Below are 16898 nucleotides of genomic sequence, written 5' to 3' on the forward strand. Positions count from 1 at the left end.
GAGCAGAAAGTTGGTTACGAAAACAGTTTGTGGGATTTGGACTTCACTCTGGATTTCTGCACTACCTCAGCTGTTATGCATATGTACTAAGATTGACTGCTAACAAATCATCACAGTAATACTTGAGGTTCATATACTATTTTTCATCTTCAAAGCACTTTAAAATTTCCCAGAGGTTCGACAAAATCTGGGAGAGGGAGAAAGAGCTATGGGCATTAGTCTTTGTTTAGCATTGGTCTTAATATAAACCATAGTTAGTCCCTTTCTGTTTAGCACTACAGCAGGAATGTTGCAGCCCTCAGATTTAGGTCTGAAGTGCTAAACAATGCTAAATTGCCAATAACACATTTTCACTAAAAAGTATTTTAAATACTCTTTGTCATATGGACATCTCTCTTCAAAAGTTCTGTTCTCACCTTTGAGTTCAAAACTAGGGAATGGTGACATTAGCATAATGTCTTGGGAGATGGATTTATATATCAAAATAAAGGACATTCTGATTTCAGAAAGTTTCGTTAACAAAAAAATCATATTTCATAGGAATAAAACAACAAAGAACATAACCAGGAATCAAAATTTTTTTTGAAGACCAAACTAATAATGCTTCAATAATTCCTTCATTGTTCAAAGCAGAACAGTCAGCTTTTAACAGCTGAATGGAAGCTCTCACTAGTTTTCTGGCCAGCACTGGAAACAGCAATCAAGAGAACTTGGAAGTGAATCATTACAGGCCTTACTTCTCCTTATCACGTACCAGGGGAAGAATTTTTCTCAGTGCATGAGACCAAGCAAAATGCTCTGTGCCTTCAAGCAGTGAACCACTGGTTTGCAGGAGCTCTGTGCCCACACTGGGCACGCTCTCTGCAGAGCACACCCAGGCTCCTGGTGCCCAGGCACAGCTCCTGGGTGTTGTCTGCAGCTGTGGGACCACGTCCTGCTGGGCACATGGCAATGACCCTTCCAGCTGCACGCTCAGCCCTGTGCCCACTACCCTTGAAAGTCAGGCAGCATCTTTTAGGAGAACTGTTACAAGCTGTTTTCTTCTTTGGACTGGCTGAGTCAGGCTTGCAAATTTTTTTCATTTACCACCATCAAAAAATGAGGATGAAATTAAACAAAATCTAACTTTCTACTTAGTGGTCAATAAATATGAAAATGCAATGAATAAAATACTCTGTTTCTCATATATTCCACTAAACATGCAATCCAATCCAGCCTTTATGCTTCAAAGCATGACTTGTATTTCACATGCTTTCTAGGGCACAGAGTTCTGTGACACAACAAATACAGACTGCAAGTTTGAAACATAGATGTTCAACTGGTTCTTCTGAGGTCATTTATTTGGTTGGATTCCTTTTGAGCATGAAACATTTCTATAATGTCTGACAAAATATGGAAACATTCTCAGATGAAAGGATACATGCATTCCAGAAAATAATCCACTGAAATCTAAAGAACCTCTTCTTGGAATACTTAAGTGCAAACTCTTCAGTTATGCAATTTTAATATAGTGGAAAGAAAGAAGTGTAAGCTATTAAATTTTTTTTTAACGCTTAGGAAGCAAATTAAAACAAAATAACATACATATTATTAGTGAACAGCTACAGTGCAAGGTGCGTAATTACATGTTAATTAAATTCTCCCCTTATTATAGCTACAGTGCCTCAAAATAATGTTTTCCCTCTATGTATTTTCCTTGTAGCAACATTTCCTGAAAAAAACCATAGGTGTAAAGCAGAAACTGTTAAGTATTTCACAACTGGAAGAATAAAACTGCACCTTTTTTTTTTAAGTTAGAATTTAAAACTGTATTCAGAAAGAAACTGAACTTCAACGTGTTTTAATTACCTGCCCTTCTGTTTATAATCTTCAACTTAAATCTAAACTAAACAACAACGCTGGCAGAATACCATAAATTTGAGGAACTGGGATGAAATACTTCAAAGTAAATGTTAACAGAACCATTTTCCTCTATACAAATATAATTTGATTCAGGTAGTGAGCCAGCCTTTGTATGTGCCATCCCCTACTGCCCAATTCCTGCAAAACCCAGCATCACCTTTCTTATCTGGCTATTTAGGACTTTTCAATTTTTCTCTTCACCAAGTCTAAGCTTCTTCCTGCATTTGCAGCTTTTCTTTTAAGTCTGCCTGTAAAGCAAATCAGAAGAAAGAAGAGGTTATGATGGAGCTATCTTAGGGTGCACATTGTCTTTGTGGTCTTGACACAGAGTGGAGCAGCAAGGCAGCCATTATCCTCCACACCTTCCTGTTTTGCAGACAGACCGGTGTTGCCGTCTGTCTTAGGCGATAGCGCGCTATCACGTTGCCCTGCACCATTCCGATGGATGGCACGGCTGCCATGAGCAGGAAGGGATCTGGGACAGCCATTCCTCACCTAACCTTGTCTTGGAGATAAGCTAATTTTCCTCTATTCCCAGACAGCCTTTACCAATAGACACCAAATCAGAAAAATTGCTTTGGGACCGGGTTGTTCCTACTGTTTGCCTTTGCTGCAGATGTTTGTTCTCTAGTGTAATGTGTTTTATTGAAACAGTGCTGGAATTAAAAAGCATTACTGAAAATGAACAATAAAAAACCGTATTTCTGTGATGCTGCTTGTCTGTCTTAATTACAAACACAATTATGAATATGCATCTCATTCTGGAAATCCAAACTGCTGTAGACATTGAGTGTTTAATTTGCAATGTAACATTTGTGGGGAAGGTACAGGGGTTGTGATGTATTCTAATGAAATCTTTGGCAGTGATAATGCATAGCAACCTCTGATCGTAGAGCACTTGGAAATGTGGGATCACTGGAAAAAGGGGCCACAAACACTGGTGTTTTATGGGTAACTTGTATATTTTTCAGTATGAGAATTGCTCACTGCGAAAATACAAGAGACATGGAAAGAGTGCAATGACAGTATTTCTAAGAGTCATAAAGTTTTGTTCAAACTACTGGGACAGGCTGACAGGTCTTTTACAGACTCTACATAAACTGTTCCAAAACTCAGAGTTACACTCTTAATGGAATTCAGGTAATTTTGATAAAGCAAATGGATTTGTACCAGAAGCATGGATTTGTACCAGAAGCACTTGCAGTAACTTGACATTTTAGGAACTTTTGTAGCTTGCCATTCCTAGAAATCCCTGTTAGTGCTATTCTGCAATATATCAATAGTAGCCACAGCTGAAATATTTTCAAAGTTCTCAGTAGCTCAGATTAGAACCAAAAGGCTGGAATTTGTCTCTCAACTTCTAATCTTTGGAAATGGTCTTCACCATATTCAATTCAAGAATCTACAAATATGTCTTCATCCCTTTATGTGATGTGTACACTTGGTTGCTGGAACAATGATCCTCTAGGCTAACAATGATCCTCAACTCCCAGCCACTCCAGATGCCTTTTCTTCTCCACTTTTTACACACCTCTGGCTCTGGTCCTACCTCCACTGAAAATCATCTGCCACCACACTTTGCTATGGCTGCTGCTGAGACCACTGAGTGTCAGCACTGTGATACCAGACTAAAAGTTATTTTCTAGACTCAATTAGAGCAACAGTTGCATTGTTAATGCCTATATTGAGACATAATGAAGATTGTGAAACTATATTTCACACATAACAAAAAACAGTATGAGTTTGATCATGAATCAGGTAAAAATCTAATTATAAGACTTCTTTGGAGGTCAAGAAACTGAGAAAACAGGTGAAAATGATACACTGGTGAAAGAATTAAAACCTGAGGGGAAATTATTTTTTTTTTTGTATACAACCAGAGTTGCAAACAAAAAAAAAAAAAAAAAAAAAAAAAAGAAAAAAAGAAAGCATTTTTCTCATCTGTGCAGTCTTGTAAAGAAAAAACCATAAAACCTCCTAGCACTGATGTTAATGGCATGAAGGTCAAGTGAAAACCAGATATTTACTCTTTTCTATTGATAGGGACAGGAATGAGATAACACAGGCCAGAGATTCCCTCCCATTTCTAAAGACATGTTGAAATGGAATATGAACTCAAATAGGTTCATCTAATGATCTAATCTAGTCTAATTAATATAATAATTCATACAATAATTCTAATTCATATTTCCCACTGATGCATAGTACAAGCAAAGCAATTTACCAATACCATAGTATTTTCAGATAATATTAGGTATTTATTAAACTGCTGCTTAGTCAATAGTGTCTAATGTGCTGTATCTGAAGTTCAAAGTGCCCAATGCCACCTGGTTCTTGCCAGTGAGACCAAATTCCAGCAGCTCCTTGGTGCAAATCTGTTCTAGCAAATCTGTTCTTTGGCTTTCAATCATTTCCTGTTAATTCCAGTGACAGCAGCTTCCTTCTCTTCCATGAACCTCACAGAAAGAAATCATAGACCCCTCAGAGTCTGAAGACCACATACTGACAGCTGATCTGTTTCATTAAGGCAGCTCTTGTGTAGTCACACACCTACCAGACAAAGCCTAAAATTGGCATAAGTGAGTCATTTCTTACACAAATTGAAGGATGTGTGACATAGATGCATCTAACAACTTATATTAAGCACACATTGCATATACTCCAGTACAGCAGCTGGTCCTGAACCCCTAAGAAGGAATTTTATCACTGACATCACTGAGAGCAGGATTTGGCCTGTGTTTTTGACACATAGTAAGGCTGAAGATATATGTTGTCATATTACTGAGTATTTTTTATCTTATCATATGTAAGCTGACTAAACTAGGAGTTATTTATAGAGGCTAATTCACATTTTTACAGCATATGGATGTGCTTTTTGCCAGCTTTAGCACAAACACAGTTTATATTCATTAAGACTGAGCTAGCTAATTAACCATAGACAGAATTAGTGAATAGCTTTCTAGTAATAGTACCTCAAGGTTGCCAATAATTTCATTTGGGATTTCACACACTGCAGACTTCTCCTCTTCAGCAGTGACACCAGCTACAGCCTCGGAAGATTCTGCCCCTGGACAGGGCTCTTGCAGGCAATCCCCCTGGTCAGTCCCCTAGCAGCAACCAGCCAGAGGAAACACTGAGTTAGAACATCCTCCTGTCCTCTCTGAGACCCAGCAGCACCAGCACAAAGAGAGGCAACAACACAGAGCTGCTTTTGGGAAGCATTGCCCTGACAGAGACCATCGTGGCTGTCTCACACTGCCCAGGCCAGGCAGACACATCCTCCCACAGGGTGAGAGCCCAGATGGGCTCACTCAAATAAATGTTCTCTGCTGACTGATTATTGCATTAAATGTCTTTTCATTCAATCTGAGAAGAGAATGCATGCTATGTTCTAGAGAATAAATGCCATCAGTGACTGGGATCCAATGGAAATTCATAGAAAAACAGCTTAAACACACCCCCCCTGCCCTTGCCCCCAATAAACTAAAAGGAACAAAACTGTACCTGAGATTCTGTTGCTGAAGCTGAGGGGGAAAGTGCAGGTTGGTCAAGTTCAATCTCATCCTGGTAGTATTAAATAGAAAAAAAAAAAGAAAAAAGAAGAAAGTAATTTATGTTTAATTATTGCTCAGAGGTTTCTTGCAGTTTTTTTTAATGGAAATGAAATGGTTGGCAAACAGCAAAAAACAATACCTTTTCTGTTACTATCCAGGTGCTCAGAACTGGAAAGCATTCTGAAAATGATTATAGATCAGCTTTAATTTCTAGTTGCATCTCAAGGGGCCCTCTTTATAATGCTTGGAAAGAACAGATGATTTTCATAATTTCATAACACTACAGCTTCTTACTCATGTGGATAATTACGTTTAGAAAACACAGTGCTTAGGTAACGTTCTGTCTTCCCACTGCAAATTTGTCACTTCTGAATGGGGACACTGTTGCAGTTTGGAATTGCAGGGGAGTATCAAAGGAGTCAGTTGGAGTGAAGTTGCAGTGACACAAAATCAAATAAGGCCCTAAGGAAACTATTTTAATATGTAACTATAATTTAAGAGTTGCTAATGGTCCGAGTTTTGCTGCTTCTTCTTGTTCCTTTGCTGTGACCGTGGGTACCTCACTGCAGAGAGGGGGACCATGGGACCTGCAGCTCCAGGGCATGGCTTTTCCCACCTGGAGCAGCCAGATGGAACACCAAGTCCACGCTCAGGTTCTCAGGAGTGATGCACAAGGCAGCCCTGTGTCCTCTAAAGGAAGAAGGCTTTGTGTCCTACTTTAAAAAAATGGATGACAGAAAACATATGTGCCAAATAGGGCGAAAAAAGGCATTTGTGGCCAAGCAAGGAGCAGGGTACAGCACTGAAATGGTGTGTCTGGGGCCTCTGCAGGGGAAGTGCCCATCGAGAATACGAGGCAGATGTTCCAGTTCTGAGTCAGCGATTACAAACAGGATTTTGCTTGGATGGTGTAAGTAAACGACATTAATTCACATCAGGGTAATTGCAATTCCCATAAATTAATTTCCTCATACTTTTGAAATTCTAGCTAGGTTGATATTTGGGTCATTTAGTTACTTGCTACAGTTAACACGCTGAAAATATTAAAGCTTCTATACATCTGCAGAAGTGATAGCAACAACTGAAAATACAAAGTTAGACCTAGCCACTTCATTACAATAAAAATCTCTTTTGTAGTCCTAAAAGCTTTTCAGAACTTCTGTTTGGACTCTGTCACTACCACCAAGGTTCCCTGTTATGTGTGAGCTCAGTAAAGTAGGTAGATAGCATTAGCCCGTGTTTATAAGAACCTAACAGGCTGACAGAAAGATTTGCAGATTGCAACCGAGGAGAAAAACAGAGTTATAGAAGCATTTTCTTTTATCACTGTAATTCAAATTTTCAGCACTTTGTCAATGCCTACATACTCACAAAAGAAATAGTCAGAAAGTTTGTGCTTGGAATCAAAATGAAAAAACTGACTCAAACTGTATTTCTTTCAAAAACAAAGACACATTGTATTCAAATTCTAGTTTTTAAAAAACTAGAGCTTTTTTAATTTAGCAACTATCTCAATTTTCTTCCCTTATATTTTCTTATTAAAAATATTAGCTGAAGTGGATGACAATTCAAAATTACTTTCTGCTTCCTTAAAATAATATTTTTTGCTTAGTAACCTATTCACTAAAAATATATTTTTTATTTATATTAAATTATCATTCCATTTATTTTCTCCAGGCCAAATTAAAAAAAAAAATCAAATTATGTAATAAAAATAGACCATGTTTTTAGAATCAATTCCAAGCCAATCAAATACACTTTTGCTGCATGGATAAGATTTTTCAGAGGTTCTGTTTTTCTGAATAATATTTTTACTTCACTGCGTCTTTTTACAGAGAGCCATTCTTTACTCATCTGTTCCATGTCTAATAATAACTCTTGGATCATTAAGAAATAACTAAATTACAGCAGAACTAGTCTCTTTAATGAGCCATAATAGTCCCAACAGTCAGCCAAAAGTTTTTTTTAAAGACTGTGAAACTTCAATGTAGAATATGAAGCTTTTTGTTTAGTAATAACAAGTTTATGAGCAGGACTACAGTTTACTGCCAAAATATAGTGACCTAAAAATGCCATTCTGCATTGCTCCCTTCTATACATTGTGTCCTTAACAAGTCCAGGGGAAAATTAGAACGAATGAATTGTGGTGAGAGCCCGAAGCCAACAAACGTATTTAAATGAATCCTTCTGATGCAATACTTTCCTTTAAAAAATACAATTAAGTCTTTGTGTTTCCTTTGAACAAAACCTCATGTTTAATAGCACCAATGGCTCTGTAGTAAAATCTATTTAAAAACAGAGAAGGAGACACAGTAAGTTTTATACAGTTACAAAGGTTTTAAAAAAATGTTGCTAGTTTCTGACGACTGAGTAAATTTATGGTGAATTACTTCCACTGACCTACATTAAAAACTTCACTCTCCTTTTTTTAATTCCTGAAGATTTGTCATTATGTGAGCATTATTCACTATGACAAAGATGTATTACTCAAAGTGTCCTCTTGAATCAATATAACTATCGAAATGTGAGGAACAGTTTGGCAAGATGATAATGCCTTAAAAATTAATTGGCGATATTTTCCTGCACACTGCGGTCCAGTGGGTCCACAGGAATTCAAACATCAAGACATTGTGAGGCAGTTGCACAAATGTAGCTGGCATATCAGTGTCAGCTGCTCTGAGAGAGACTGAAAGGACAATTAGGTGCACTATTCTTACCAGTTCTGAGGTGAGGTGGGGTGCCAGGAGGCCGCTGGGCTGGGGAAGTCAGCACAGCCTGACATGGGGCTGATGGGTCAGCAGCACCTCCCCAGCCCAGGGGCAGCAGCCTGGCTGAGAGCAGACACTGCTCTCAGAGCACAGCCCCGTGCCACAGCCCTGCTCTGCAATTCTTACTGCTGCACGTCTGCATAAAGACAGGTTTGTATAAAAAGCACTGTGTTGTTCTGTACATAAACTCGTACACTTTTCTTGTTGTTGAGAGGTAGCAAATTGCCTTTTTACAAATGTAGGCAGAGAAAATACAGTAAGATAGTACAGAGGGAAATTTCTACAACAGAATAATAACAGGAAAGAAGATTGGTAAAGCGTTCTAATAGATGAGTTCCACAGATGTGGTAGTTATAATAAAATTAGCTTTGCATAACTTACCAATATACCATTGCATTTTCTCCCTGATGTTATCTCTTACTTAAATTAATTTGTCTTAAGTTACTATTATTGCAGATTTTATCCATTTTGTATTTTATTATTTAAAGTTTCTGTGGCATATAACAAGCCCTGGCTGATAGTGTTACTTTTAATAATACATATAAGAGGTTTTAGTATTATAGAAATGGCTGCTGGGAATATCTTAATAGTCATAGCACAGAATGTCTGCTCTCAAAATATTATGTAGATTAAAACTAGCTATTTACTTACACTCTAATTCAAGGCATTGAAAAGGTTTGCAGTATTTATGTATGTGGTATGAAGGGGAACAATCTACTCCAGGAATAAATATCAGAGTTTGGGAATTAGCAAAGCTAAGGTCAAGGTCAGTTTGGCTTTACTAACGTGCTTACTGAAAATGAGAATTCAGAGTTTATGTTTACTTATTTCATAAACGAGAAAAGAGACTGAGGGGGTGATGCATTTGCCTCTTTGATAGAAAGCTTTTGTACCACAGAAATATTTTAAAACCACCTTCTCAGCTTGATATTACCTGAAATTCTGTACTCCTTTCTACACAGTCTTAACATAAATTCTCTGCAGCTAAACTTACCAAACACAGGAAAATAATTATTTATAAGGATTGGAAAAAAGATCCCATGTTCAACATGGACCATTTCTAAAGCCTCATAACATCTTTCCAAGCCTTTCAATGGATATAGGTTTGATTTATATGAAGGGCAGATGAATTTCAAAAAGGGAGTTCTTTGTGCATTATTCTCTATATTCATATCACCTGTGCAGTTTTTACATGTATGCCATGGGACCTTATCCTACCAGAGGCCTGCACAGATTTCTCTCACATATATGTGAGCTTTGCTATCAAACAAACTCTGTAATACAGAGGATTTACAGAATTTACATTAGTTTGCTATTCATGCTAAACATGGTGGGCCCCAGACCTACAAATGTGCTGAATTTCAGCTGCTGCAATAAAAGGCACTTCCAAGAGGTGGTTTGTTGGATGCCTGTATTTCATGTGGTTGAATTTGAATGAATACCTAATGGACAGAGATGCACTGACTCAAACCAGCCTGCTTTTTTTAATCCCTCCCCTTTTACCTGCCAGCATGTGCAAACACAACAAATCCACCCCACCTGCCTGCGGAGGCATCGCCCACGAGCGTTCCCACAGGAGGTTCCTGGGAGCTGCTGACAGCTCTACAAACACATCTGCCATCCTCTTCTGCAGCAACTGAGTACACGAGGTCCAAAGGACCAAAGGATTTTACAAAGCACTCAAAAACTTAATCCAGATGCCTGATCTCTGTGGTGTGACTCAGGTGGCAGAGCTTCCTCCTGCACAACCTCACTACACACATTTGTATTAATATTAAAAGTAGGATTAAGATCAATGAGGGCCTAAAACTCTGCCTCTGAAGGATGTCTCTGGCTGCTAATGATGCACATGGAAATTCTGTGTGCGTGTTCCTGGGCAGGAGTTTTCAAACCACTATTCCTAAAAGAAACAGAGGTTCAGTGAGTCAAAGGTAGGCTTTATGCTCTTATTCCTGCATTTCAAAAATCCAAGTCAATATGTTCTAAAAGAGTTTTCCATGTTTCTGATCTGTGATGTGAATCGACTTTGCTGACAATACATTAGTAAAGAATCTAGTCTAAAATAGCTATTTGAAGCAATTTGGTGCCTACATTGACAAAACAGGATCTCCTCCTCCCCCCAGGAAGCTGTAAATCAGTCAGTGACATCTGGCCTCAAGGACATCAGAGTCATCTGAAATGTGGTAATTTATATTAATGAACATCAATATTAATTTTTAAATAAAAAGAATTTGCTACTGCCATTATGTTTACATAAGAAATATTATTTATAGCTTGTGTTCCTCCTTTCCTACATTTCGCCCATAAATTACTGTAAGGAAACACAATGTCACAGTTATAAATATTTTTCCTTGGAGTTAAAGCTTTTACATATCCTCTTACTGTTTTCAGTAACTACATGAGGACAACCAGGATTTTCTTGCTACTCCAGGAGCTGCTGCCAATTTTAATGCTTGACTGAGTAGAAAAGGGTGCTTCTACAAAAACAACCAAAGCCTTCCTCTCCAGAGATATCTTAATGCAGAGTGCCCTTAATGCCTAGATTCTGTAAGAATCTATCTTAACATACCAGGAAAAAAACCCAACAATAAAACCCCCTGATTTTACTAGGCTGCAGTTGTCTTCTACTGCTTTCACCAAGCTTCCAGTTATTGCTGCCAATTTGCAGATTATTTAGAAAGACAAAATAAAAGACATTAAAAAAAAATCCCAGCTGGCTTTAATGCTGAGGACACATCACTGAATGATTCACCTTGGAATGGTCACTCTAAATTCACATTGCATTTAGCATTGCCAAATCTCCCAGAGTTATGGGATTACAAGAGAATCTCAGCTTTCATTTAAAAATAAAGTTAGCTCTTATGGTTGCAGAGGAAAGATTGAAAACATGAATCTTAAAAGCTAAAAAACTAGACAGCAAGGAAAAAGAACCAAACAATTATTTTTAAGCAACTTATTATTTTTTGGGATACGTCTCATCATTTTGAATGATGAGGCTCATCAAGGCTAATATAACCCTTTAAAAAATACATACAGATTTTCAGGAGGGGTGAACAATTTTGGTTTCTTTGTTCTTGAAAGTGCAACTCTTGCATGTCTGGACTCTTCAAAGTATGAACTCCCCCCTTTCCATTTCAAGGGGCTATGGAACAAGCCATGGAAAGCAAAGAACAGCCAGCTTCTATATTGGCCACACAATCATAATCAACAGGGATCTAAAGTCATTTAAAAAATAAACAAAAAAACACCACAAGCACTGTTCCCACAGGAACCACCTATCTAGAGCTACAAATGGTTTTTTAAAATGAAGGCCCTTTTATTACTCATATGATCACATCTGAAAACCATAAAAGTAAGTTCTGTTGAACCCAATGAACAACAGGCAGTGGCATCCACCTTTATCAGGTTGGAGCTTTAAACTTGTTCTGCATCTTTTCTACCACATTACTTTATCAGTAAAGAACCAATATGAATGCTGAAAACATTATGATAAAAATGTGAAACAAAACTTGGCCAGGGGCATCTCTGCACCTCTTTCAGGGACCAGGCTTCAAACATTTTATAAATACTGCAATTCCATACTCTCAGAAAACCAATTTGCATGAGAGCATGTGCCTTTGGCAACAAAATGGCCTATAAGAATTAAATTGCTTGGGGGGCTGGTATTCATCACACCTGCTTTAGGGGCTCTGTCAACCCCCTAAACCTCTGCTTGCAGAAAGTGCAAAGACAATTGCCTCTCCTGAGAGACAGTCAACTAAGATAAATTAAGAACCTAAAAATTTCTTAATGTACCTGCCCTGGATTGCAGCAAGCACAGCCTGCTCTCTGGCCTTTTCCCAAGGGGAACCTAGGAAAGCTCACTCGGGGTCCCTGGTTTGCCTGGTGTAAGAAGCATGAAATATTCCCTTTTTTATTCAAATGGTCACTGTAGGAACTCAGAGATGATTACCAGCACCACGTGTTCCTCCTGCACCCTGAGTGTCTAGGGAAGAGCCAGACAGCTGTTGGCACTATCCTGGACTGTTATTTACAGGTGTTACATCCGAGATGCAGCAATATCTCACCAACTCTTACTGTTCCACAGGGCTTTAGGTCAGCCTCAGGACTTCCAAAAAAAGCCTGCTAATGTAGACATGCCTGTTTCCAGCATGTGTGAATCTCCAGTGTGTCTCAGGCTCTGCACACACCAGTTCAGAGCAGCCTGTGTGCCCCTGGAGCTGAGCACCACCCAACTTCTCTTACTTCAGCAGGCACACACTTCAGGCTTTACCTAAACAGGAAAAAAAGGCACCAAGATTCCAAAAACCTAGGAAAACTAAATCCCTCCACTTTTTAGAACAAAAAGGGCTAGAGAAGAGCCCAGAGGCACCTGCAGAGAACAGAAAAATAGCATTTTGCTGTTGGCACAGTGAAGGGCAGTCACTGCCTGATGCTGGAAAGAGGTCTCCCCTCCTGCCTTTGTCTGCCACTGCTCTTGGACAGCCTTCCCTTTCTACCCACTTCCTCTGAAATCAGCGTTTTCTCCACACAAGACTGGTCATGGACAAGCCCCTCACACAACTGTCCTGTGCTCTGCACGCTCTCTCAGCACCAAATGCCAGATGAACAAGCTCTCTCCAAACTCCTCTCAGTCATTAGGTGCATTAGATGTGGATAGGCTTGTCTGTATTGATTCACCCCCAGCTGATGCTACAGAAAATAGCTGCACTAACATTTAAAAGGTTGCTTTAAAAAAACCCCAAACCAACACAACCCAAGGAATATTGATCCAGTGCTAAAAGGGGGAAAAAACTGCTCACATAATTTCAAAAATACAATATAGATCTTTTTAAAGAAAAAATGCCACATTAGAAAACTGCAGAATATATGGCCACATAAAAATGGGGAGCTTGTGTTCTTTGTTATTAGACCTAAAACATAAGGTCTTTGCCTCAGTGTGTAAGTTTCTGTTAAAACAACAATTTGTCCTGTGGACTGTAAATTCAATTACTGTTTTTATTGGAATCACATTTTGCTTTGGAAACAATCATGCAGAAAAACAACCAGTAACTTAGACATCTTAAAAACATCTCAGAACAGGCATGGCTCTGAGAACAGATCAGTTATGGTAATTCTTCCACTGTGAACTGCAAGGTTTTTTAAATCCATTTCCATATTTTTAATTAACACCTAGTTAAAAAAAAAATCTTACTGTAGGTCATTTTAATCACAAATGGGAAAACAAATTTGTTTTATCAGAAAATGGATTCAACACTATTTTAGGGACTTATTTTTCATGTTTTTATCATAAAAATTAAGCCATTAGCATATATTTCCCAATGTAGGAATGCAGAAGAAAGCCAGCTCTCTGAAATTTCAGAGTTACAGTTTTCAGTCACCTCTCTATGTGAAACTAGTCTATTTTAACACCAGAATATTTGATCAGCACACACAAACCCTCCACATAAGTCTAAGGTATCGGTGCTTCTTTACAACTCTATTTCTATGGAATTTCAATCAGCAGAGTTGTAACCACGGCCTGTTAGTCTAAAGAAACCCTCCCTTCCTTACATGATTTTGTGCCCCAATATAAAGAGGTTCTCTCATTACATATGTGTTCATAAATCTGTTTATGCTGCACCTCCGTGTGCGTGCCTGTGTTTGTTTTAACTCTCCCTTAGAATCCTGTCATTCACGTTAGATAAAAACGCAGCTGTGGGTAAGGGCAGGGTTGGTCTGTGAATGCAGGAGTTAAACAAAGCCTTGCCTCAGCACAGCTTGGCTAGGTGGGTGATTTGAAATCTAGTAAAGCTTCCCCTTGGTAAACTGCCAAAGCCAACCACACCTTGGATGATGTGAGGTTGTTTTTGAGAAGGTAACATCTCCTTGCAGATTATCTCCTCCCACTTCAACTTGGAAGGTTTCTGAGAACAGTCATTTCCATTTCTGTTGGGGCATGAAATGGTTTCTGCTGAAAAATAGCATAAATCTCATTTTGCTTTGACTTGTTAGGAAGCTCATGACAAATCACATAATCCAATGTGGATTTTTAGAATTTGTTTCAACAATGCAGGGAAGAAACAAACATTTCTACTGAATAATTTCTCTCCAATTAAAAAAACAAATTAAAAACAGTCTCTTAACTCCTTATCCCTTATAAAGTCTGTTTACTACATCTTATAGAAAATCACCATACTCACAAGTAACAGAACTAACAAAAATCTAACATTTGGTCAAAGATTTCCACAATCATACAGAATTGTATCATCACTCAGAACAGAGAGCAAACACTTCCAGCTCTGGAGTGACAATCTTGAGCCAGCCATAGAATAAGTGAAGCTAAAGGGTATTGCATTGAGTTGTACACTGCAGCCTTTCCTCTCCTCCCCTTGTGCTTTGTCTCTCTGAGAAACTCTGTTCTACAAAAATAGGCAAAGAACATGTGACCACAAAGTTTGTACGCAGTTTGCCTGATGAGATAAAGACAATGTGTCAGCTTTTGATGGGAAAAAATGAAGCAATGATGCCAAAGGGTTTTATTTATTCCTTTCAGCAGCACCTTTTCCTTGGCAGCTTTCCTAAATAGCAATGTCATAAATACCTAGAGGGAGCAAGCACCCAATGGCAGCATCTTCTCTTGAGAATGCAGAGCCATTCCCAGAAACATGACATCTCCTACTCTGAAGTTGCTGTCTTTTGATCTAACCCTTAGAAGAAAGCACTCAGCAGGAAAATCCAATGTGTCTGGATTGCCAAGGAGAGAAGTGGAGGAGAAGATAGGAAAATCACTAATCGCTGGGAAGCTTGGCTAGCAGCACAGAGAAAGGCAGGCTGGATGAGGACACAGGACTTCATTTGGTGCTGTGGAAGAACAGAGCAAAAGTGATGGGAAGCAGCAACCACATCTCATGGGTGGAGGAGAGGCAGTAAGGCTGAGCATAACCCAGAGATCAGATCAAAGGTCTCACTCTGAAGACTCCTGGAGGTGGGCCCCATTAACTTCCTTACCTACATTAAGCTTCTCCCCTCCAATAGTCCCTTGCTCCATTGAGACAAAATGTCACAGATCCCAGTCCTTCTATGATGCCATTTTCCATTTTGGTCTTAAAAATTGGCAGAATGTGAAGCAATTCTCACCACTGTCACTGGGTTTGTGCTTTTATGTTGGCCAGAAATATTGACCCCTGCATGGAAACACAGTCCACACACACACACACATATACATATGCAACTGCTAATTTGCATATATATAGGAAAGGACTGAAAAATAAAATTTCAAAAAGGCTTTTAAAGAGGGAGTCGATATCAAGAGCTGAAAACAAAAATGACTTAACTAGAGACCCTAAAGAGAAAAGATCTTACCAAGTATAATAGACAAATTTTCAGTAAAGTCCCTCTGTACAAAGTATTTCCACATTTATAGGACTGACTGGTTTAAGAGTTCTTTACAGGTGTCCATTGTATCATGTATACCCTTATAAGTCATACTGGATGCACAGCTCCATATGGAAGAAACAGAGTTGATAGGAGGTACCTTTGAAAAACCTGGCCCCAGAACCAGAGACAGGTTATTTTTCCATGACAACAAGTAATAGATATGTTTCTCTCTCTGTGCTAAATTAGTCTCAAAGCAACACCCTCCATCAGAGAAAGACCTTGAGGTGCTCTTATAATACAAGTGAATGACAAATGGAGCACTTTAACTGGATTTTTAACAGCCCTAAAATTATTAAAATTGTGAACTTTAAATAATTATATTTCAACCAGTGTTTTACTAGTTCTCTCCCTACCTTCTCTGATTTTAATTTTCTCACTTGTCAGCGTGCCTTGGCAGTGAGAACAAGAAAGACCTCAAACCTTTGCTGATTGCCTTCCATGCAATCTGATTTCTATAAATTAGAACTTGCTGATGGGAAAGCAGACAGCACTACCCTTTGATCAAGATACACATCTTGATCTCTTTTATCATTTTTTAAAAAAACAATAATATTACAACAAAAAAAAAATCATCATACAAGCTTTTCGATCAAAGTGTGTCACTGTCTGCTTCCCAGCCGACATACTGCCAGTAAATTGGCGCGGTGCCCGGAATGCGCAGGCAGCAGCTGGTGGGTTTGATTACCATCTGTATAGCCACTAGTGTAGAAAATATTATGTCTCCATCTAGTGGGCATCTGCAGTTTACAGGAAATTTCAAAATGGGTTGGAGCAGACTTCCGTGCGTGGCGGGAGCTTCGCGCGACTCCCCAGCAGCAGAACTGGGCTGTCTGAAACAAGAAGGGCTTTGGAGCCCCGCCCCAGTTCCATCCCTGTGCTGGCACCTGTCCTTGAAATAATGTTTTCTGCAGAGGTATTCATAGAACAACTATTTCTGTTCTCACAACAAACCACCTCTTCCCAGTGCTCTGCAGCACCCTGGAAGCCTTGGTGGCCAAAATCTGAAATGTAAAAGAGGTAACAGGAAACGGAACGTGAGAGCAAGGATGCCATTAATGACCAGAACTCCTGAAATAAACAATAAGGAATAAGATGAATATGCCTAGACAATGTGTCCCTTTATATTAAAATAATACAAACTGCCCCCCAAATACTTAATGGCAGAACAGGTAAAATGTCTGTTAACTCTCTCATATAGTTTCTGATAACATCCTTGACTGAAGAGCAACAGGGGTAACACAAGATACACAAGCCT

General features: G+C 38.9%; 1 protein-coding gene across 1 annotated transcript in view; it reads right to left on the minus strand.

Moving 5' to 3' along the window:
* Positions 1–1337: 1337 nt before the first annotated feature.
* Positions 1338–16898, minus strand: part of CABCOCO1 (ciliary associated calcium binding coiled-coil 1) — a 50873-nt gene continuing 35312 nt past the window's right edge. The window contains exons 6-8 of the mRNA XM_058029478.1: positions 5407–5466; positions 4875–5009; positions 1338–2150 (exon numbers count right to left, since the gene is read on the minus strand). Of these exons, the coding sequence (XP_057885461.1) occupies positions 2109–2150; positions 4875–5009; positions 5407–5466 (237 nt within the window). The 3' untranslated portion in view covers positions 1338–2108. The remainder of the gene's footprint in view (positions 2151–4874; positions 5010–5406; positions 5467–16898) is intronic.

This window comes from Melospiza georgiana, chromosome 8, assembly GCF_028018845.1.
Source record: "Melospiza georgiana isolate bMelGeo1 chromosome 8, bMelGeo1.pri, whole genome shotgun sequence".
Taxonomy (NCBI): domain Eukaryota; kingdom Metazoa; phylum Chordata; class Aves; order Passeriformes; family Passerellidae; genus Melospiza; species Melospiza georgiana.